The 23719-nt window shown below is 35.8% G+C and overlaps 1 protein-coding gene across 1 annotated transcript in view; it reads left to right on the top strand.

Moving 5' to 3' along the window:
* Tbc1d32 (TBC1 domain family member 32) overlaps positions 1-23719 on the top strand; it is a 185562-nt gene that overhangs the window by 131191 nt on the left and 30652 nt on the right. The window contains exons 25-26 of the mRNA XM_048800402.1: positions 120-245; positions 18361-18444. Coding sequence (XP_048656359.1) covers positions 120-245; positions 18361-18444 — 210 coding nt within the window. The remainder of the gene's footprint in view (positions 1-119; positions 246-18360; positions 18445-23719) is intronic.

Genomic DNA, 23719 nt, shown 5'->3' with positions numbered 1-23719 from the left:
GCCACAAACAGAACTTTTCTGTATATTGCAACTCTTTACATATTTAACATTAATATCTACAGATGAATATATCTAGTGTGCTATATTATAATACTGTTATATCTTTTCTTTTTTATTAGACAATGATCTTGGCAAGCTATTATTACCCTTCAAAATGTCTGATAAACAAACTGAGTGGATAGAAAATTGCCAAAAACAATTTTGTAAAATGATGAAGGCCAAACCTGATGTAATCAGTGGAAGTGGTGAGTGCATTGTTTTTTTTTGTTTGTTTTTGTATTAGAGGTTGAACCCAAGGGTACTTAACCACCAAGTCACATCCGCAGTCCTTTTTATTTTGACACAGGGTCTCACTAGGTTGCTTACCAACTCACTAAGTTGCTGAGGCTGTGGTCCTTTTGCTTCATCCTCCTGAGCTGCTGGGATTATAGGCGTGCACCACCACACCTGAAACTAATTTTCTGAAAACTTAATTTTTAAATTAATTTTATCTGAATAAAGTAGGAAAAAAGCTCTAACAAAAAATAAAGTTTTAACACCAATATAAGCTAGATTTTTTGAAAACTATAATATAAAAGTGATTGTTCACTTGCAACCATGTTTTATATTTGTATTCTTTGTTATAAAATTAAAAATAGTCATTAGAAAAATAGTTAATTGTAGGAGAAACTATATTTTCAGAGAATAATGGTATATAAATGTGGGTAAGGAATCAAGATTCTTTTTATTCATTTTTTAATTTATATATTATAGCAGAATGTATTGCAATTCACATTAGACATATAGAGCATAATTTTTCATCTCTGGTTGTATACAAAGTATTTTCACACCAATTCGGGACTAGCAGTGTAGATAAAGGTCCTGCGTTCAATTCCCAGCAGCACAGAAGAAAAAAAATGATTATAATTCATTAGAGAAATTCAAACTTCATGAAGCGGGCAAAGATAAGAGCCTTGGTAAGATCCTGAATAAGCAAGTGTGTGAGAACCACACATAGTAGTTACTTGCAGGATTAATTGATTAGGGAAGAACTGAACTCTGTTCATTTAACTTTCATATGATCTGATGGTATACAGGCAGTGATATTTTAAAAAATGAAATTAAAAAATGAAATCCACAGAGGATTTGAGTGTTTACAAATATAGAGCTGTCCTAGTTTTGGGACCAGTTGTTGTGATGGTGTCTTAGCCATTGAAAAATGCTATAATAAAATATCTTAATTTGAGTTAATTGATAAGTAGTATAAATTTATTTTTCACAGTTCTCAAGTTAGGGAAATCCAAGGTCAGGGCACCATCTGGTTCATTGTCTGGTGTGGGCTTTCTCTCTGCTTCAAGAATGGTATCGTCTTACTGCATTGTTGCATAATAGAAAAGTGGGCAAGCTAGATTCTTCAACATCTTTCTAAAGGACACTAATCTCATTCAGAAGGACAGAACCTATATGACTTACTCATTTCACAAATACCCTACCTCTTAATACAATCACATTGGGTATTAGATGCCGATGTATGGATTTGGGGGGACACCAACTTTGAGATCATAGCAGATGGCAAGGCTGATGGAGAAAGCAATCTATGCCTAAGTGTCCTAGCACACTCTACCTTCAGTTTCTCCTCAGCAGAAAACCCTGTGTTCTTTTTGCTATATAAGTATTGTACAGTTTGTTTTTTGATGGTCTTAATATCATATTCCTACACCAGGAAATAAATATGATTAAAGGGAAAAGGATTACAATTTAAAATCCTTTATAGAAATATCTGATCTGTCATTTAAAATCATATTCACTTTAGACAAAGCAATATTTTTTGGCTTATTTTCTAGATAGTAGTATCCTAAAGTTAATTTCTTTTAAGTTAACAATTGTTTCATGTCATGAGTGTTTTTTTTTTTTTTTAAGTTGTACATAATGGAATTTTCAGTGATTATACAATGAGTAAATCTGTTATCATTCTAGTAATTATTTAATTCAGCCATTCTTATGATTAGTTTTAGAGAAGTGCTAATTGAGATAGGAATCATAGGCTCAATTAACATATGTGGATAAATTTTTAGTGTTGTTAATAACTATAGCCAATCCCTCAGAACATATGGAAGTATGTGGTGCCCCTCCTAAGGGTGGTTGAGCAAAATGCATCTATTGGAATCAGCGAAAACCTAGAAACTTCACAGAATGTCATTCACAATGTATTTGTTCATATGAAGTATCAGAATTACTTTTTAAACTTCCAATATATTGAATTAATAATATAGCTTCATATTTCAAGAACAGTATTTAATAGAAAATTGTTTCTTACACAGTGTATAATTAGTCTGATGACTCTTAAGTTTTAAATCACAACTGTATGTACTTTCTTTACAGATGTGATGACATTTCTCCATTTATTGGACCATGTTTAGCTATATATTTTAGCTTTCAAACCTGATATTTGGCTTAGGATTCAACAAATTGCTTAGCATTATGGTGTGACTTTTCCAATTAATTCAAACATCTTACTTCACTACTTAACATGTAGCAAACATGGTGGTACTAAGTGAAAATAACTACATTGTAATTAGATTTTTAATGAGCATATACATTTAAAATTATATGCAATATTTGTTACTAATGTATATCTTGTATTTTGGATTCATCTTATTAAATTAAAAATGCTTATATCAAAACTCATGATGACATTGTTCTTTCTTCAAAGTGTATAATCGCAAGAGACAGACTTAAGTAATATATAAACAAAGAAGTTTATATAAATACAAGTTACAAGCTCTCATCTGACAGTAAATCCACATGGATTCATAAAAGAAAGACATTTGAAAGATTTTTGTTAAGTGTGGTAAAATTCATGCCTCTGCCTTTGAAGACAGAACCAGTATAAGAAAGTATAGACCTTTTTATATTACTTATTTTTATTTTTATTTGTTTTATATGACAGCAGAATGCATTACAGTTCATATTACACATGTAGAGCACAATTTTTCCTATCTATGGTTGTGCACAAAGTAGTCACACAATTCGTGTCTTCATACATGTATATTGGTACTGATGTCCATCTCATTCCACCATCTTTCCTCCCCCCATGCCCACTACCTTCCTCTCCCTCCCCTTTTCCCTATCTAGAGTTCATCTAATCCTCCCATGCACCCACCACCACCTCATCACATTATGAATCAGCATCCTTAAATCAGAGAAAACACTCAGCATTTGTTTTTTGAGGGATTGAGTTCTTTATATATCCTAAAGATTAGTGCTCTATCTGATGTGTGTGTGGAAAAATTTGTTCCAAAATTGTAGGCTCTCTATTCACCTCACTGGTTTTTTCTCTTGCTGAGAAGAAGCTTTTTAGTTTGAATCCATCACATTGATTTTTGATATTAATTCCTACGCTATAGGATCTTATTAAGAAAGTTGGGGCCTAATCATACATGATGAAGATTAGGGCCTACTTTTTCTTCTATTGAACACAGAGTCTCTGGTTTAATTCCTCGGTCCTTGGTCTACTTTGAATTGAGTTTTGTGCATGGTGAGAGAAAGGGGCTTAATTTCATTTTGTTGCATATGGATTTCTAGTTTCTCCAGCACCATTTGTTGAAGAGGTTGTCTTTTCTCCAATGTATGTTTTTTGGCACCTTTGTCTAATATAAGATAACTGTAATTATGTGTGTTAGTCTCTGTGTCCTCTATTCTGTACTATTGGTCTACTAGTCTGTTTTGGTGCCAATACCATGCTGTTTTTGTTACTATTGCTCTGTAGTATAGTTTGAGGTCTGGTATAGTGATGCCCCTGCTTCACTCTTCTTAATAAAGATTGCTTTAGCTATTCTGGGTCTCTTATTTTTCCAAATGAATTTTATGACTGCTTTTTCTATTTCTGTGAGGAATGTCATTGGGATTTTGATTGGAATTGCATTAAATCTGTATAGTGTTTTTGGAATTGCATTAAATCTGTATAGAGTTATGATCATGTTGATAATATTAATTCTGCCTTTCCAAGAACAAGGGAGATCTTTCCATCTTCTAAGATCTTCTTTAATTTCTTTCTTCAGGGTTCTGTAGTTTTCATTATAGAGATTTTTCACCTCTTTTGTTAAGTTGAATCTCAAGTATTTTATTTATTTGTTTATTTTTGGGGGGCTATTGTAAATGGGATAGTTTTCCTCATTTCCCTTTCTGCGATTTGTCACTGACATACAGAAATGCCTTTGATTTATGGGTGTTGATTTGTATCCTGCTACTTTACTGAATTTATTTACTAGTTCTAGAAGTTTTCTGGTGGAAAGTTTTGGGTCTTCTAGGATTAGAATCATATCAGCAAATAGTTTTGAGTTCTTCTTTTTATTTCCATATCCCTTTAACTTCTTTTGTCTGTCTAATTGCTCTGGCTAGTGATTCAAGAACTATATTAAATAGAAGTGGTGAAAGAAGGCATCCCTGTCTTGTTCCCATTTTTAGAGGGAAGCTTTCATTTTTTTCTCCATTTAGAATTATGTTGGCCTGGGGCATAGCATAGATAGCTTTTATAATGTTGAGATATGTTCCTGTTATTCCTAGTTTTCTAGTGTTTTGAACATGTATGGATGATGTATTTTGTTCAATGCTTTTTCTACATCTATTGAGATGATAATATGTTTCTTACCTTTAAGTGTATTGATGTGATGTTTACTGTTTTCCATATTTTGAACCAATCTTGCATCCCTGGGATGAACCCCACTTGATCGTAGTGCACTATTTTTTTTATATGTTTTTGTATTCAATTTGCCAGAATTTTATTGATAATTTTTGCATCTATGTTCATTATCAATATTGGTCTGAAGTTTTCTTTCTTTGATGAGTCTTTGCCTGGTGTTGGAATCAGGGTGATATTGGCCTCATAGAATGAGTTTGGAAGTGTTCCCTCATTTTCTATTTCCTAAAATAAATTGAAGAGTTTTGATATTGGTTCTTCTTTAAAGGTCTGTAGACTTCAGCTGTGTATCCATCTGGTCTTAGGGTTTTCTTGACTGGTAGGCTTCTGATGGCATCATCTATTTCATTGCTTGAAATTGATCCTGATTCAGTTTGGGCATATGACTCTAGAAATTTGTTGATGCCTTCGATATTTTCTATTTTATTGGATTACAAGTTTTCAAAATAATTTCCTTTATCTTCTGTATTTCTGTAGTGTCTGTTGTGATATTTCCTTTTGCATCACGTATGTTAGTAATTTGAGTTTTCCCTCTCCTTCTCTTCATTAGCATGGCTAATGGTTTTTTAAATTTTATTTATTTATTCAAGAGCCAACTTTTTGTTTTGTCCATTTTTTCAGTTGTTTCTTTTGTTTTTATTTCATTGATTTCAGCTCAGATTTTAATTATTTTCTATCTTCTACTGCTTCTGGGGTTGATTTGTTCTTCTTATTCTAGGGCTTTGAGATGTAGTGTTAGGTCATTTATTTGTTGATATTTTCTTCTTTTAAGGATGAACTCCATGCTGTATACTTTCCTGTTAGTGCTGGCTTCATAGTGTCTCAGAGATTTGGATATGTTGCATCAGTGTTCTCATTTACCTCTAAGAATTTTTAATCTCTTCCTTGATGTCTTTTTCAACCCATTGTTCATTCAGTAGCATATTATTTAGTCTCCAGGTGTTGGAGTAGCTTTTAGTTTTTATTTTATTATTGATTTCTAATTTCATTCCATTGTGATCTGATAGAATGCAGAGTAGTATCTCTACTTTTTAAATATTTGTTAAGAGTTGCTTTGTGGCGTAACATATGGTCTATTTTAGAGAAGAAACCATGTGCTGCTGAGCAGAAAGTGAATTTGCTTGTTGAAAGATGAAATGTTCTATATATGTCAGTTAAGCCTGACTTACTAATTGTATTATTGAGTTCTATAGTTTCTTTGTTCAGCTTTTGTTTGGAAGATCTATCCAGTGGTGAAAGAGGTGTGTTGACGTCACCCATACATATTGTGTTGTGGTCAGTTTGACTCTTAACTTGAGAAAGTTTGATAAACATAGATGCTCCAATGTTTGGGCCATGTATATTTATAATTGTTATGTCTTGTTGGTGTATGGTTCCCCTGAATAGTTTGAAATGTCCTTTTTCTCTTTTGTTTAACTTTAAGTTAAAAGTCTACTTTATTTGATATGAGTAGAAACCCCTGCTTTTTTCCGCTGTCAATGAGTTGTATGATTTTTCCCAACCTTTCACCTTCAGTCTGTGTATGTCTTTTCCTATGAGATGTGTCTCTTGAAGGCAATATATTGTTGGGTCTTTTTTTTTTGGATACATTCGGCTAGCCTATGTCTTTTGATTGGTGAGTTTAGGACATTAACATTCACGGTTATTATTGAGACATGTTTTTTATTCCTAGCCATTTTTGTTATTTAAATATTAAATAACTTTTGTTATTTAATTTAACTTGTTTTTCCTTTGATTAGCTTTTCCTTTAGAGTATTACCTCCCTATGCTTATTTTCATTTTCTCCTCACAGAATATTTTGTCAAGGATGTTCTGTAGTATAGGTTTTCTAGCTTTAAATTCTTTTATCTTTTGTTCATCTTTTTATTTCATCATCAAATCTAAAGCTTCATTTTGCTGGACATAAAATTCTTGCTTGGCATCCATTTTCTTTCAGAGCTTGATGTGTGTTGTTCCAGGATCTTGTAGGTTTCAGAGTCCAGGTTGAAAAATCTGCACATAGTGTGATTGGTTTCCCCCTATATGTAATCTGATTCCTTTCTCTCTTGGCTTTTAATATTTTGTCCTTATTCTGCATGTTAGGCATTTTCATTATAATGTGTCTTGGTGTGGATCTGTGTTGATTTTGTACATTTGGTGTCCTGTAAGCCTCTTGAATTTAGTTTTCTAATTCGTTCCTCATATTTGGAAAATTTCTGATATTATTTAGTTGAATAGATTGTTCATTCCTTTGGTTTGAATTCTATGCCTTTCTTATTCCAATAACTCTTAAATTTGGTCTTTTTATGCTATCCCATATTTCTTGAATGTTCTACTCATGGTTTCTTAACACTTTTACTGTATGGTCTACATTCCTTTCAGGATTATATATTTTGTCTTCATTGTCCAAGGTCCTGTCTTGTAAGTGGTCTACTCTTTTGGTGATGCTTTCAGTTGAGTTTTTAATTTGATTTATTGTTTCTTTCCTTTCAAGGAATTCTGTTTGTGTGTGTGTGTGTTTGTGTGTTTGTGTGTGTGTTTAGAACCTCTGTCTCCCTATTGAAGTAAGCTTTTGCTCCTTGTATTACCTTATGTAGCTCTTTGTCAAAATGATCTTTTGCTGCCTGTATGTGCTCTCTTATATCATCCTTTAATTCCCAAACATTTTAATTATGTACATACTGAACTCTTTCTCTGTCATCTGTGCTGCTGTGCTGGCCATGGTTTCTAATAATGTGGTATCTTGATTTGTTTGGGGCACTTTATTCCCTTGTCTTTTCATGTTACTTGTGTGTCTTCTATTCTAGCTCTGTGGATCTGAAGGGTTACCGTTTTTACCCTATAGGCTTATAGTGCCCCTGTAGGGTTCCAGTACCTCACCTTTGAGGGGAAGGACAATGCTAAGAGATCCCAATATAAATAAAATACCACCTAAAAACAATTAGATGTTATTAGAACATTTACAGTTTGGTCATAATGCACAGAAATGGTGAATTCAATTATTATATACAATATAGTCAGTAGGTTTGTAAAAAGGTCTACAGTTTCTGATGGACAAAGAACCTGAGGTGAGGTATAAGAAGATATGCTGAGGAGGTATGGGATGAGGACATAGAATTATTATATCTTACTTAGGAAATGTGAAAGAGTAAAGAAGAAGGTTAGTAGCAGAAGAATAGAGAGGTAGTAATTTTGGGTAGACAAGTTAGAGGAAAGAGAGTAGATTACATAAGACAAACATACATTAAGGAAAATTTTAAAATGTTAATATAGTAAAAATTGGAGAGGAAAAAAAGAAGGAAAAAAAAGAATATACCAAACAACTGTAATATACTATTCAGTTATCTCTGTCCTCAATATCCTAATTCATGCAAAGTACATGGTTTCACATATGTTGGAGATGTGAGGGTGGGCAATAAAAAGGGAGAATAAAGAAAAAAAACTCAAAGGAAGAAACAAGGATTGTTTTGGTTGGAAATCGCTATCTTTCCTGTTTCCCATCTCATCCAATAGATGGGGATGTCTGTTCTTAATTTGTATCTCTGCCCTCAGGATGGTGGGGGTTACCAGGGCTTGAGGGTTGGTCTTGGGTGCAGGGCACCTGGAAGTGGGGTATGGCACCCACCTGTCCCATTGGGAGACTGCACCTCATCAAGCATCTTCTTTTGGGATCTGCTCCTATGACATGGGCACCAGATCCTATCTTCTCATGTCATCTGTAGACCTCACAGTTCCTGCCCTCTAAATTAGTTTCTAGAGTGTATCTCCCTCACCGTCTCCCTTTCTACTTCTTAATCAGGAACCTCTCTCTTCGTGGGTCTTATGTGTTGCACTCTGGTGGCTGTGCACCTGTCACGGAGGGCTGTTTTGTATTGTTCAGTCACTCCGCAGAGTTAGCAGCTGCTGGGGAGTTGGGGCTAATTAGAAAACTATGGGTACCTGGCTATCTGGTTCCAAAGTGGTAGTTGCTCTGACTAAAGATGGTGATGGAGGTGACCCAAGATGGAGGGTGCTGCTTTCAGCAATGGGATGTCGGGTCAGGAGGGGGGAGTCAAGAGATGTTTTGTGTAATGCATCCAGAGATGCACTTTGTGGTGTGCAGTGTTGAGGTTGTTGGCTTTCTTCAGAGACTGTGATGTCCCCAGGTGCAGGCAGGCTACTGCAAGTAGGGGACTATGGCAGTAGCTGCCGAGTCCCAAGATGGAGGCTACCGGGGGAGTCCCACCTTAGTAAATGGGAGTCCACAAAGCAGTGGCGGCGAGAGTTCCTGTGCATGGGTAGCAACAGAGTGTCCTTTGTGGGAGCAGTATCTGGGAATTCTGTGCTAGTGCAATGCCAGTGGTCTTGCAAAGGCACCTACAAAACCTGCATAGATGAATAGTTGGGAGTTGGGATTCCTTAATGCTAAGGCTTGGGGCCCCACGCTGCATGGTGGCCATGATTCTTGCATGGGATCCACATGGAGGGGTCCTCTGTCACAATCAGCAAAGCAGTATTCCCACTAGTGGAGACCCAGGTCACAGAGTGACACAGAATGTTGCCTCCCTCTGACCTGCCATCTTGGATCCTTGTTGGTCTGTCTTTTGATTGGTGAGTTTAGGCCATTAACATTCTGGGTTATTATTGAGACATGATTTGTATTCCCAGCCATTTGTGTTTATTGTTGGTATTTAACTTGATTTGTTTTCTCCTTTTATTAGTTTTCCCTTTAGTGTAATTCCTCCCTTTGCTGATTCTCATTGTTGTTTTTCAATTCCTCTTCATGGAATATTTTGCTAAGGATATTCTGTAGTGCAGGCTTTCTAGTTGTAAATTCTCTTAACTTTTTTTTTTTTTAATATGGAAGGTTTTTTATTTCATCATCAAATCTAAATCTTGATGTTTTTTCTGGATATGAGATTCTTGGATGGCATCCATTTTCTTTCAGAGCTTGGTATATATTGTTCCAGAATCTCCTGTCTTTGAGGATCAGGGTTGAAAAATCTGCTGATACGAATTGGTTTCCTTCTATATGTGATCTGATTCCTCTCTCTTACGGCCTTTAAGATTCTATCCTTATACTGTATGCTAGGTATTTTCATTAAAATGTGCTTTTATGTGCATCTGTTGTGATTTTGTACATTTGGTATCCTGTTAGCCAATTCTATTTGGTTTTCCAATTCATTTTTCATGCTTGGGAAATTTTCTGATATTATCTCATTGAAGAGATTGTACATTCTTTTTGTTTAAAACTCTGTATCTTCCTCTATCCCAATAACTCTTAGATTTGGTCTTTTGATGCTGTCCCATAATTCTTGGATGTTCTGCTCATGGTTTCTAGTCATCTTCACTGTGTGGTCTACTTTATTTTCCAGATTGTATACTCTATCTTCATTATCTGATGTTATGTCTTCCAAGTGATCTAGTCTGTTGGTGATGCTTTCTATTGAGTTTTTTATTTGGTTTATTGTTTCCTTCATTTTAAGGATTTCTGATTTTTTTTTTCAGAAACTCTATCTCTTTATTGAAGTAATGTTTTGCTACCTGTATCTGCTCCCTTATCTCTTTGATGGTATGATCAATGGATGCCTGTATTTACTTCCTTATCTGGTTATTGGTATCATCAATGCTGCTCCTTTTATCTCTTTGTTGGAGTGATCAATTTTTGCCTACTTATTTTTAATTAGTACATTATATTTATACATAAAATTTGAATTCATTGTGATATGTTTCTACACCCACATAATATAAATTGGTTACTTTCATTCTACTGTTCCTTTCCTTTCCATTTCTCATCCCTCTTGCTGTTTCCCTACCTCTTTACTCCACTTTTCCCTTCTGTTTTCATGAGATCCCCACGTTTTCTTTTTTTTTAATCCTATTTCTCCATTGTTTCTGCATGTAACTTCCTTGACTTTCTGCTTCTGGTTTATTTCACTCAGTATGATGTTCTCTAATTCCACCCATTTACTGGCAAATGACTTAATTTCATTCCTCTTTTTTTAAATTTTTTTTTTGTGATTTTTTTAAATTTATTTTTTATTTTTATTGTTGGTTGTTCAAAACATTACATAGTTCTTGACATGTCATATTTCACACTTTGATTCAAGTGGGTTATGAACTCCCATTTTTACCCCATATACAGATTGCAGAATCACATTGGTTACACATCCACTGATTTACATATTGCCATACTAGTGTCTGTTGTATTCTGCTGTCTTTCCTATCCTCTACTATCCCCCCTTCCCTCCCCTCCCCTCCCCTCTTCTCTCTCTACCCCATCTACTGTAATTCATTTCTCCCCCTTGTTTTTTTTTCCCTTTCCCCTCACTTCCTCTTGTATGTAATTTTGTATAACCCTAAGGGTCTGCTTCCATTTCCATGCAGTTTCCCTTCTCTCTCCCTTTCCCTCCCACCTCTCATCCCTGTTTAATGTTAATCTTCTTCTCATGCTCTTCCTCCCTACTCTGTTCTTAGTTACTCTCCTTATATCAAAGAAGACATTTGGCATTTGTTTTTTAGGGATTGGCTAGCTTCACTTAGCATAATCTGCTCTAATGCCATCCATTTCCCTGCAAATTCTATGATTTTGTCATTTTTAAAATGCAGAGTAATACTCCATTGTGTATAAATGCCACATTTTTTTTAATCCATTTGTCTATTGAAGGGCATCTAGGTTGGTTCCACAGTCTTGCTATTGTGAATTGTGCTGCTATGAACATCGATGTAGCAGTGTCCCTGTAGTATGCTCTTTTTAGGTCTTTAGGGAATAGACCGAGAAGGGGAATAGCTGGGTCAAATGGTGGCTCCATTCCCAGCTTTCCAAGAAATCTCCATACTGCTTTCCAAATTGGCTGCACCAATTTGCAGTCCCACCAGCAATGTACAAGTGTACCCTTTTCCCCACATCCTCGCCAGCACTTGTTGTTGTTTGACTTCATAATGGCTGCCAATCTTACTGGAGTGAGATGGTATCTTAGGGTGGTTTTGATTTGCATTTCTCTGACAGCTAGAGATGGTGAGCATTTTTTCATGTACTTGTTGATTGACTGTATGTCCTCCTCTGAGAAGTGTCTGTTCAGGTCCTTGGCCCATTTGTTGATTGGGTTGTTTGTTCTCTTATTGTCTAATTTTTTGAGTTCTTTGTATACTCTGGATATTAGGGCTCTATCTGAAGTGTGAGGAGTAAAGATTTGTTCCCAGGGTGTAGGCTCCCTATTTACCTCTCTTATTGTTTCTTTTGCTGAGAAAAAACTTTTTAGTTTGAGTAAGTCCCATTTGTTGATTCTAGTTATTAACTTTTGTGCTATGGGTGTCCTATTGAGGAATTTGGAGCCCGACCCCACAGTATGTAGATCGTAGCCAACTTTTTCTTCTATCAGACGGCGTGTCTCTGATTTGATATCAAGCTCCTTGATCCATTTTGAATTAACTTTTGTGCATGGCGAGAGAAAGGGATTCAGTTTCATTTTGTTGCATATGGATTTCCAGTTTTCCCAGCACCATTTGTTGAAGATGCTATCCTTCCTCCATTGCATGCTTTTAGCCCCTTTATCAAATATAAGATAGTTGTAGTTTTGTGGATTGGTTTCTGTGTCCTCTATTCTGTACCATTGGTCCACCCGCCTGTTTTGGTACCAGTACCATGCTGTTTTTGTTACTATTGCTCTGTAGTATAGTTTGAAGTCTGGTATCGCTATACCGCCTGATTCACACTTCCTGCTTAGCATTGTTTTTGCTATTCTGGGTCTTTTATTTTTCCATATGAATTTCATGATTGCTTTCTCTATTTCTACAAGAAATGCCGTTGGGATTTTGATTGGCATTGCATTAAACCTATAGAGAACTTTTGGTAATATCGCCATTTTGATGATGTTAGTTCTGCCTATCCATGAACAGGGTATATTTTTCCATCTTCTAAGATCTTCTTCTATTTCTCTCTTTAGGGTTCTGTAGTTTTCATTGTATAAGTCTTTCACCTCTTTTGTTAGGTTGATTCCCAAGTATTTTATTTTTTTTGAAGATATTGTGAATGGAGTGGTTGTCCTCATTTCCATTTCAGAGGATTTGTCGCTGATATACAGGAATGCCTTTGATTTATGCGTGTTGATTTTATATCCTGCCACTTTGCTGAATTCATTTATTAGCTCTAATAGTTTCTTTGTAGAGCCTTTTGGGTCTGCTAGGTATAGAATCATATCATCTGCAAATAGTGATAATTTAAGTTCTTCTTTTCCTATTTTGATGCCTTTAATTTCTTTCGTCTGTCTAATTGCTCTGGCCAGTGTTTCGAGAACTATGTTGAACAGAAGTGGAGAGAGAGGGCATCCCTGTCTTGTTCCAGATTTTAGAGGGAATGCCTTCAGTTTTTCTCCATTCAGAATGATGCTAGCCTGAGGCTTAGCATAGATTGCTTTTACAATATTGAGGTATGTTCCTGTTATCCCTAGTTTTTCTAGAGTTTTGAACATAAAGGGATGCTGTACTTTGTCGAATGCTTTTTCCGCATCTATCGAGATGATCATATGGTTCTTATTTTTAAGTCTATTGATGTGGTGAATAACATTTATTGATTTCCGTATATTGAACCAGCCTTGCATCCCAGGGATGAATCCTACTTGATCATGGTGTACAATTTTTTTGATATGTTTTTGTATCCGATTCGCCAGAATTTTATTGAGGATTTTTGCATCTAGGTTCATTAGAGATATTGGTCTGTAGTTTTCTTTCTTTGAAGTGTCTTTGTCTGGTTTAGGTATCAGGGTGATGTTGGCCTCGTAGAATGAATTTGGAAGTTCTCCCTCTTTTTCTATTTCCTGAAGTAGCTTGAAAAGTATTGGTATTAGTTCCTCTTTAAAGGTTTTGTAAAACTCTGCTGTATACCCATCCGGTCCTGGGCTTTTCTTAGTTGGTAGTCTTTTGATGGTTTCTTCTATTTCCTCAATTGATATTGGTCTGTTTAGGTTGTCTATATCCTCCTGACTCAATCTGGGCAGATCATATGACTTAAGAAATTTATCTATGCCTTCACTATCTTCTAATTTATTGGAGTATAAGGATTCAAAATAGTTTTTGATTATCTTCTGTATTTCTGAAGTGTCTGTTGTGATATTGCCTTTTTCATCCCGTATGCTAGTAATTTGAGTTCTCTCTCTTCTTCTCTTCGCTAGCATCGCTAAGGGTCTGTCGATTTTGTTTATTTTTTCAAAGAACCAACTTTTAGTTTTGTCAATTTTTTCAATTGTTTCTTTTGTTTCGATTTCATTAATTTCAGCTCTGATTTTAATTATTTCTTGCCTTCTACTTCTTTTGCTGTTGTTTTGCTCTTCTTTTTCAAGGATTTTGAGATGAAGTATGAGATCATTTATTTGTTGGTTTTTTCTTTTTTTAAGGAATGAACTCCAAGCAATGAATTTTCCTCTTAGAACTGCTTTCAATGTGTCCCATAGATTCCGATATGTTGTGTCTGTGTTTTCATTTATCTCTAAGAATTTTTTAATTTCCTCCTTGATGTCTTCTATAACCCATTGATCATTCAGTAACCTATTGTTCATTCTCCAAGTGATGTATGCTTTTTCCTTCCTTCTTTTATCGTTGATTTTCAGTTTCATTCCATTATGATCAGATAAGATGCATGGTATTATCTCTACTCCTTTATATTGTCTAAGAGTTGCCCTGTGACATAATATATGATCTATTTTTGAGAAGGATCCATGTGCTGCTGAGAAAAAAGTGTAACTGCTTGATGTTGGGTGGTATACTCTATATATGTCAATTAGGTCTAGGTTATTAATAGTGTTATTGAGTTCTATAGTTTCCTTATTCAACTTTTGTTTGGAAGATCTGTCCAGTGGCGAGAGAGGTGTGTTGAAGTCTCCCATGATTATGGTATGGTGGTCTATTAGACTCTTGAACTTGAGAAGAGTTTGTTTGACGAACATAGCTGCACCATTGTTTGGGGCATAAATATTTATGATTGTTATGTCTTGTTGGTGTATGGTTCCCTTAAGCAGTATGTAGTGTCCCTCTTTATCCCTTTTGATTAACTTTGGCTTGAAATCTATTTTATTTGATATGAGTATGGACACTCCTGCTTGTTTCCGAAGTCCATATGAGTGATATGATTTTTCCCAACCTTTCACCTTCAGCCTATGTATGTCTTTTCCTATCAAATGCGTCTCCTGTAGGCAGCATATTGTTGGGTCTTGTTTTGTGATCCATTCTACTAGCCTGTGTCTCTTAATTGGTGAGTTTAAGCCATTAACATTTAGGGTTATTATTGAGATATGGGTTGTTCTTCCAGCCATATTTGTTTATTTCTGTTACTAAACATGGTTTGTTTTCCTCTTTGATTATTTTCCCCCCCTTTACTGTCCTACCTCCCACTGTTGGTTTTCATTGTTATTTTCCATTTCCTCTTCCTGTAATGCTTTGGCGAGGATGTTTTGAAGAGATGGTTTTCTAGCTGCGAATTCTTTAAACTTTTGTTTATCGTGGAAGGTTTTAATTTCATCTTCCATCCTGAAGCTTAATTTCGCTGGATACACAATTCTTGGTTGGAACCCATTTTCTTTCAGTGTTTGAAATATGTTATTCCAGGATCTTCTAGCTTTCAGAGTCTGTGTTGAAAGATCAGCTGTTATCCTGATTGGCTTACCCCTAAATGTAATCTGCTTCCTTTCTCTTGTAGCTTTTAAAATTCTCTCCTTATTCTGTATGTTGGGCATCTTCATTATAATGTGTCTAGGTGTGGATCTCTTATGATTTTGCACATTCGGCGTCCTGTAGGCTTCTAGGATTTGGGATTCTGTCTCATTCTTCAAGTCTGGGAAGTTTTCTCGTATTATTTCATTGAATAGACTGCTCATTCCTTTGGTTTGGAGCTCTGTACCTTCCTGTATCCCAATGACTCTTAAGTTTGGTCTCTTAATGTTATCCCATATTTCTTGGATGTTCTGCTCATGGTTTCTTAACAGTCTTGCTGAGCTGTCTATGTTCTTTTCAAGTTGAAATACTTTGTCTTCATTGTCTGATGTTCTATCTTCTAAGTGTTCTTCTCTGCTGGTAGTATTCTCATTTGAGTTTTTAAGTTGGTTTATTGCTTCCTGCATTTCTAGGATTTCTGTTTGTTTGTTTTTTATAACCTCTATCTCCCTATATAGTTGATCTTTTGCTTCTTGGATTTGTTTATGTAACTCATTGTCGAAGTGATCTTTCATTGTCTGATTTTGCTGTCTGATGTCTTCCTTGTTACTCCAGATCATCTGAAGCATGTAAATCCTGAATTCTTTATCTGACATTCCATTTGCTGCAGCTATTACCTCTTCTGAAGTTGAGTTAACCTGCATTCCTTGTGGTCCTTTCTTTCCTTGTCTTTTCATACTGCTCATGTTTCTTTCTGCTTGGTGAAACTGTTGTGTTATTGAATTTTCCCCCTATATATTTATATTGCTCTTGTATAGTTGCAAAGTCTCCCTTGCAGGGGCGGGCGGCGGCTTTGCTCCTCCTCCAATTGGGGTGATCTGTCTATTTTGCCGGCGGGCCGCTAGGCCTCTTCTCCAGGTCGCGAGGTCTGCCTACCTTGAGGGCAATGGCTGGGCCCCTCCTCCAATAGGGATGATCTGTCTACCACACTGGCAGGCCGCTGGGCCTGTTCTCCAGTTTGCAGGTCTGCCTACCTTGCAGGCACAGGCGGCGGCTGTGCCCCTCCTCCAATTTAGGTGATCTTTCAACTAGGCCAGCGTGCCGCTGGGCCCGCATTGTCTGCCTACCTTGTGGGCGGCAGCTTGGACCTACCTCCAATTGGGGCGATGTGTCTACCACGCCGGCAGGCCGCTTGGCCTGCTCCGCTGGTCAGTCGCAGGTCTGCCTACCTTGTAGGCGCGGGAGGCATCTCTGCTCTGCCACTCCTCCATTGGGGCACTGTGTCTACCACGCCTGCAGGCCACTGGGCCTGCTCCGCTGGTCGGTCGCCTGTCTGCCCACCTTGCAGGCACAGGAGGCGGCTCTGCTCCGCCCCTCCTCCAATTGGGGCGATGTGTCTACCACGCCGGCCAGCCGCTGGGCCTGCTCCGCTGGTTGGTCGCAGGTCTGCCTACCATGCAGGCGCAGGCGGTGGCTCTGCTCCGTCACTCCTCCAATTGGGGCGATGTGTCTGCCATGCCAGCAGGCCGCTGGGCCTGTTCCACTGGTCGGTCGCAGGTCTGCCTACCTTGCAGGCACGGGCGGCTGCTCTGCTCCACCCCTCCACCAATTGGGGCGATGTGTCTACCACGCCGGCAGGCCGCTGGGCCTGCTCCCTCATTCCTCTTTATGGCTGAGAAAAACTCCATTGTTCATACCACATTTAATTTATCTAATCATATATTAAAGGATACCTAGATGGATCCCATAACTAGGTTATTGTGAATTGTGCTGGTATAACCATCGTATCCATATAGTATAGCGTGTATCCTTATATATACTGATTTTACGTCTTTTGGATAAATAGCAAGGATTGGCTAGCTGGTTCATATGGTAATTACATTCCTAGTTCTTTTTTTTGTTGTTGTTTTTGTACTGGGGATTGAACTCCAGGACACTGGACCCCTGAGCCACATCTCCAGACCTGGCTATGAACTCAGGGTACTCCTGCCTCAGCCTCCTGAACCACTCGGATTACAGGCATGTGCTACTGTACCCAGCTACATTTCTAGTTTTTTGAGGCGTATCCACACTGTTTTCCAAAGTGGTTGTCTTAATTTTCAGCCCCTTTCAATACTTTTTTTCTCATATTTTCACTAGCATTTATTATTACTTGTATTTTTGATGATTGCCATTCTCACTGGAGTAAGATGAAATCTCAGTATTGTTTCAATTTGTGTTTTCCTGATTGCTAAGATGTTGAATATTTTTCTTATATTTGTTGGCCATTTGCAGTTCTTCTTTTGAGAAATGCCTGTTTAGTTCATTGGCCCATTTATTGATTGGGTTATTTGGTAAGATTTCTTTTTCTTTAAACATAGCACATACACCCTGTTTATTAATCTTTTGTCAGAAGAGTATGTGGCAAAGATTTCCTCTCATTCTGAAGGCTCTTTCTTCATGCTGTTAATTGTTTCCTCTAAGCAACTGTAAATTTAATCGACAGTACTGGTGTCCTCTCTGATTCTTGACTATTGCATTTTCATACTTTTTAATACTCATCTTCTTTCACTTTGAAATCACATTATGAGTAGAGTATATGAAATGAAATGATTTAAAACATTTCTTTGCACCACCCTAATAAAGAATCATTTTCTCACTTCTAAATTGCACAGTATATAAAATGTATATCCATATGTCATGGAGTTGAAAGAGGCATGAGCTATGCATTAACCTGGTTTTGGAGTACAGTATTTGTTTTCTCTGTGTCTGCAAATGATGATGATAAGATTTTATAGCCTAATTAGTATATTGAAATCATTTAACAAATTGTAAAATAATCCTTAGAGAATCTAAAGATAACAGATATTTCGTTTCCAGTTTTACACTGAATAGGTTCTCAGATAAGCTATTAAAATTTAATTTAAATTGGAAACAATGTTGTGAATACTAAAACTGTATATATTTTGAGTTAGACCCCCTTAGAGTATAACTGTGAAGGAGTTCAGGTGACTTTTATCTACTAGTTTGTGATTTAGAGATGCATTATCACGTATCATTCTTGACCTTTAATATCCTAATTATTCTCCTGTTTATTACAGCTTTAGTAGAATTACTTGAAAATTTTGTGCTTCATCTCACTGAAAATCCATCTGAATGTTACTTCCCCTCAGTGGAATATACAGGTACATTTTAAACATTTTGATGTTTAAAAATGCTCATTGTGCAAATAGATAATATTTCATAAAGATGTATAATTAGATTTCAAAAATGTGCAAGTTTTCCCATCCTTAAATCTATTGTTTGATGTCATTTACATTTCAGATATCAAATCTCTTTGCAATTGTATGTTTCCTTGTAATTCTGGGACTTTCTTTTTGTTTGTTTGTTTGATTTATCCATTAGAATTTGTTTTTCTTTAGGTAGTATCTTCCATTCTTCTGATCTTATCAGGTATTCTCTAGTGAGCACGTCTCATACTATTTTACTGTATCAGTGTTTTCTGTTGGAATATCACAATATTTCAGGCTGGGTAAATTATAAAGAAAAAGGTTTGATTTGGCTTCTGGTTCTTGCTCAAAGTTGAGAGGAGGAGACATCTCATGAATGACTTTCTTTCTGACAGAGTCCTTAGGTGTATGGTGCAGGGCAACCTGAACTACAAAGAATGCGTATGTCTATGTTCTGATCTCTCCTTCTTATAAGACCTGTCATATTTAATCATGAAGGCTCTACTCTTATGAGTTTACCTAATCCTAATATCCCAAAGACTCTATCTCTAACATGCCATAGATTAAGTGTCAACCTTCTTATATCACACATTGAGGATTAAACTTCAATATGAGTTTCAGAGGAGATGAATCATATTCAAACTATAGCTACATATTTACCTCGCTTCAGATAAATTAATGTCTTTAAAATTTATGTCTCCTCAAAGGTCTACCATAAGTTTCATTCTCTTATTTCCATCTGCCTACTTGGTAACACCACCTGAATGTAGTATAGAATACTTCAAACTCTGAGCGTCAGCAGGGACTTTGGATCTTATTGACATACGTTGTCCTCCTGCATTTTCTATCATGATAGGCACTACGATGATCTACTGACCATCTAAGCCAGAAACTAAAGAATCATCACTGACTTTAAGTCCACATTTCCAACCACTCAGTTATGTTCTGTTATTAATATGTCTCAAATTCATCTAATTCTACTCATCTTTACTCTTATTTATGTTGGTTCAGTCCAACATCACCTCTTCCCTTAGATATTACAGTAGACTTTCTATCCATGGTATATCAATTTGGAGTTTTATTCTTTCTCAAAGGTATTCTTTACACTGCTTGTACAGTGAACTTTGAAGTGCAAATCTGACCCACTTAGTACCCCTTAGAATTTACCCTTTATCACTGCGTAAGGTCTAAGCCTCCCATGGTGCTCCAGGCCTTAAATTTTCCTGCCCTTATTTTTTCCCCTCTAGCATCATCCCTTTCTCTGCATACCTCATGCTTGTTTTTCAAAAACACTATTCTTTTACACATATATTATTACCCACATATTCATTTATTCCTCAAATAGATATTATACCTTACTATGTACTAGCATTTTTTAAATTGTTGGGATGCCAGCAGCAATCATGAGAAAAATATTGCCCTCATAGAGCTCACCTTCTGGTGGGAAGATAGAAATAAATAAAATGTTCAGTATGTCAACTGGTATGGTGATAAATGAGAAAAACACAACAGGATAAGGAACAGGAAGTGCTAGTTGGAGTGGTAGTTTCAGTATAATAGCATTTACACAAGGTTTTATCAATCTTGTAATTTTTAATCCACAACCAGGAGGAGAAGTGGGAGAAAGATCTGTGAGTATTTTCAAGGTAAGAGATTTCTCCTCAAATAGCATGAAGAAGACTACTTAATCTGGAAAGGAGTAAAAGGAAGTTTTATGGTGTTAATATCAGAGAGGAGAGAGTGCTCTAGGGTCTTGAAAATTATTGTGGGGTTTTGAACATATGAATGACATGCTGATTTACATTTTATAAGTTTACTATGGCCACTGTATTGAGAAAAGACTAAAGGGACTGACAAAGGGCTAAAGTGGGGAGATAAGTTACAGTGCTACTGAAAAGATCCAGATGAAAAATTGTGATGACTCAACTGAGAATGTCAGTAGTGGAGAAAATAAATAGTGCTAGGATTTTGGGGTGTATTTTGAAGATAACACCTACAGGATTGAGTAATAGGTTGAATATGGGGTTTGGGAGAAAAGAAGGAATCAAAAAAGACTCTTAAGCAATTGTTCTGAGCTTCTGGGAGGATGGAACAAATATACTGTGTGATGAAGAAGAAAGGGGAATGAATCTGCTTGGGGGGTGTATTTTGAAGCTGGTTTTTGCTTTTATGCTATGTGTGGATACTTATTAGACATTCAAATAGGCATACTTCGTACATGAATAAGTATGTGAATCTGAAGTTGAGAGGAAAGATGGGAGCTGAAAATACAAATTACTAAACCATATACTTGGCATATACACTAAATAACACATCTGATTGTCATTTCTTTCTCATATTCTGACCTAATGTCTGATTCTTCTATACTGTAGTTTTTGTGTCTTACCATCAGTGTTATCCTCTGCAACTGGAATAATAATGTCAGTAAATGTTTGCCATATCAAAGAGGTAAAAGAATGAAAGGGGAGGGCTTTATATACTGTGCCAAGGAGTTTAAAATGGGTTACTCTATTGCTTGTTAAATACAGTTTCTGAGCAGAATCTTTACTTGATTCATCTGTACCTTAGGAAGATTATTGAGTAACTGTAAAGGATAAAGTGGAGGACTGAAATTTACAAACAATGAACATCTGGTACTTAAGGGCAGTGAATGAAGAGAGTGGAGAAGATAGAGAAAGAGCATAGATGCATGGCAGTAGATCATAAAGGGTGATTGCTTCTTGTCCCATCAGGTGACGTGATATTATACCTTACTATGTACTAGCATACATAGTAAGGTTTGTATGCAGGAACCATCATTTAAATATGTCTTATTTACTCGGGATAGATATTCTATAATAATCATATTTCCATAAAAGAAAAAATTTTAAAAATCAAATATACTTCCAGTCTGGCTCATCCTTCCTCTCAATACCCATCCATGCCCAAACCCAGCACTGCCTTCACTTTACTAAATCTTTGCTCCTCTTTCTTCTAGGTAAACATTTCCCTCCCCACAACACCTATATGTTAATGTTTAACATAACTGCAAAATATCACTTTACTTTTTACTCCCCAGTAAAAGCCTTTCCTCTCTGCTCTTACTGCATTCACTTTAAATTGCTATTGTGATATTTATTATATTGTGTATGGCTAGCTTAAATATTTATTAGGTTTCAGACTCCTTAGTATCTTTCATATGCATTTGATTAAATACACTTGCTATTTTATAAGCTTCTATATGCACACAAGGAAAATTCTATAGCAATTCTGAATACATTGATATTTACAAGTGAACATAACTATTTATGCATAGTAACATCTAATACAAATATGAGAAATGGATAAAGAAATTATCAGAGAATGAAAGCAAAGAAATGAGACAAAATAAATAGGAAATTAAAGTTGGTGAAAAGAATTGTTATCTGTTGAGCATGTCTTATAAATTAGATGGTTTATTGAGATACTGGTATATATTTTATCATTTATCCCTAAAAACACTCTGAAGTGAGCATAATCATTGTATTTAAAATGTGGAAAGGGAGGCACAGAAAACAGCAGTTGGGATGAAATTTTGAAGACATGCATTCATGAGGATAATCAAAACTTTACGAGTATATCTAAAAACTTAATTGAAAACATACATGATGTCTGTGGGGAACAGGAAATGAGGGAGAAGTGATAATCATGGAGATGCGCATGTCCAGAGCGGATATCTTTTTAGATTTAAGTATAATAATTGCCAAATTTCTGTAGTTTTCTTTGGAACATTGTTCTAGTGGGTCATTTTTTTCTTTAGATAATCTAAAATTACAATTATATTCTATATCTTATCAAAATATTCAACAAGACTGATAGCTTGCTCAATATGCACACATTTACTACCCTTTATCACATCTCTAAATTATGTGGAGCAAGATCTGATATTAGATTTGTTGAATGTATTATGTAGGCAGATAAACACTGAATGTGAATTTACATTCCTTTAAGGCTCCTGCTGAACACCAAAGCACCAGAACTTTAGAATAAGGCCAAAAAAAATAAAGTGGCTTCCTATTGATTTCTTGCTTAATATTTATTATCATTATGTGGTGAGCTCATTGCTAGTGTTGTTTTCTTCCAAAGGCCTCAGGTATCCTCATCCTTCATCATGTATTTTTTTGGACTGGAAGAACAATGGCTTACTGTTAAAAATTTTTACTATATTTACTTTAAATAAGAAAACACCATGTCTTGATGTAAAAGATATTTCAAAGCAAATGTTGGATTAATCACTGTTTTTTTCGTGTTTCTTGAAATGAGAAATTGATTGTCTTTCTGAAAATGACAGCTCTCTAAACCCTAAGGTAGTCCAAATTAGAATAACACAATCATCCATCTGTTGTTAACTCCCTCAGGACTTTAGTCCATTATAAAATTTGCAAATCTGGAAAAAATCAAATTAGTTTGGCTTTTTATCCCCTTAAAGAAAGAAGAAAGAACAAATAAACTTTTGCACATTTGCAGTTTGTATATCATATAGTACCTTTCCAAATCTTAATTGATGTTAGTTATTTTTCATCAGTTCATCCTTCTGGAATCAGTCAGGTATTTTTTTCCTATTATAAATGCTTCTTTGATATGATAAATTAAATAGCCCTTTCAGGATTGTAGATATTATTACTTTACCTTCTTTTTCTTCTAGATGCAAGCTAGCTCAAAAATGTCAGAAAATTTTGCATTGTTTTACCTTCTGACTATTACAATACAGGTTTTAGATTTAATATATACAATTAAAAACCATTTACACTTTCTTTGAAGAGTAAGCAAATATATCCTTTTATCTTATGTTTATGAAACATGTTTGTGAGTAAAGCCCATTGCTTAATAATTGCAAGACGATGGCTAATATGAACCTGTCTTCAATAAGGGCTACTATTGATTTATACTGCATATAGTAAAAGAGAAAATAAAGAAATGCAGAGTATTGCCATGACCTGCACAGCAAGTGAATTGTTTTCCAAACGCAGGCAGTGGGAAAGTAAATAATTATTTAAAATGAAGACAAATACTCAATTTTAGGTGAAAAGTGGGACTGGGTGGGTGAATCAGCCCTGGTGGGGTCTGATCCAACCAAGTGGGAGGATCTACATATATATTATAAAAGTTTTAAACATCAAAGAATCTCAGTGTTAAAATTGGGTGTCAACATACTATATATATATATATATATATATATATATATATATATATATATATATATATATATATA

Source organism: Marmota marmota, unplaced genomic scaffold (genome assembly GCF_001458135.2).
Source record: "Marmota marmota marmota unplaced genomic scaffold, marMar, whole genome shotgun sequence".
NCBI lineage: Eukaryota > Metazoa > Chordata > Mammalia > Rodentia > Sciuridae > Marmota > Marmota marmota.
This window is presented reverse-complemented; position numbering and strand designations above follow the sequence as displayed.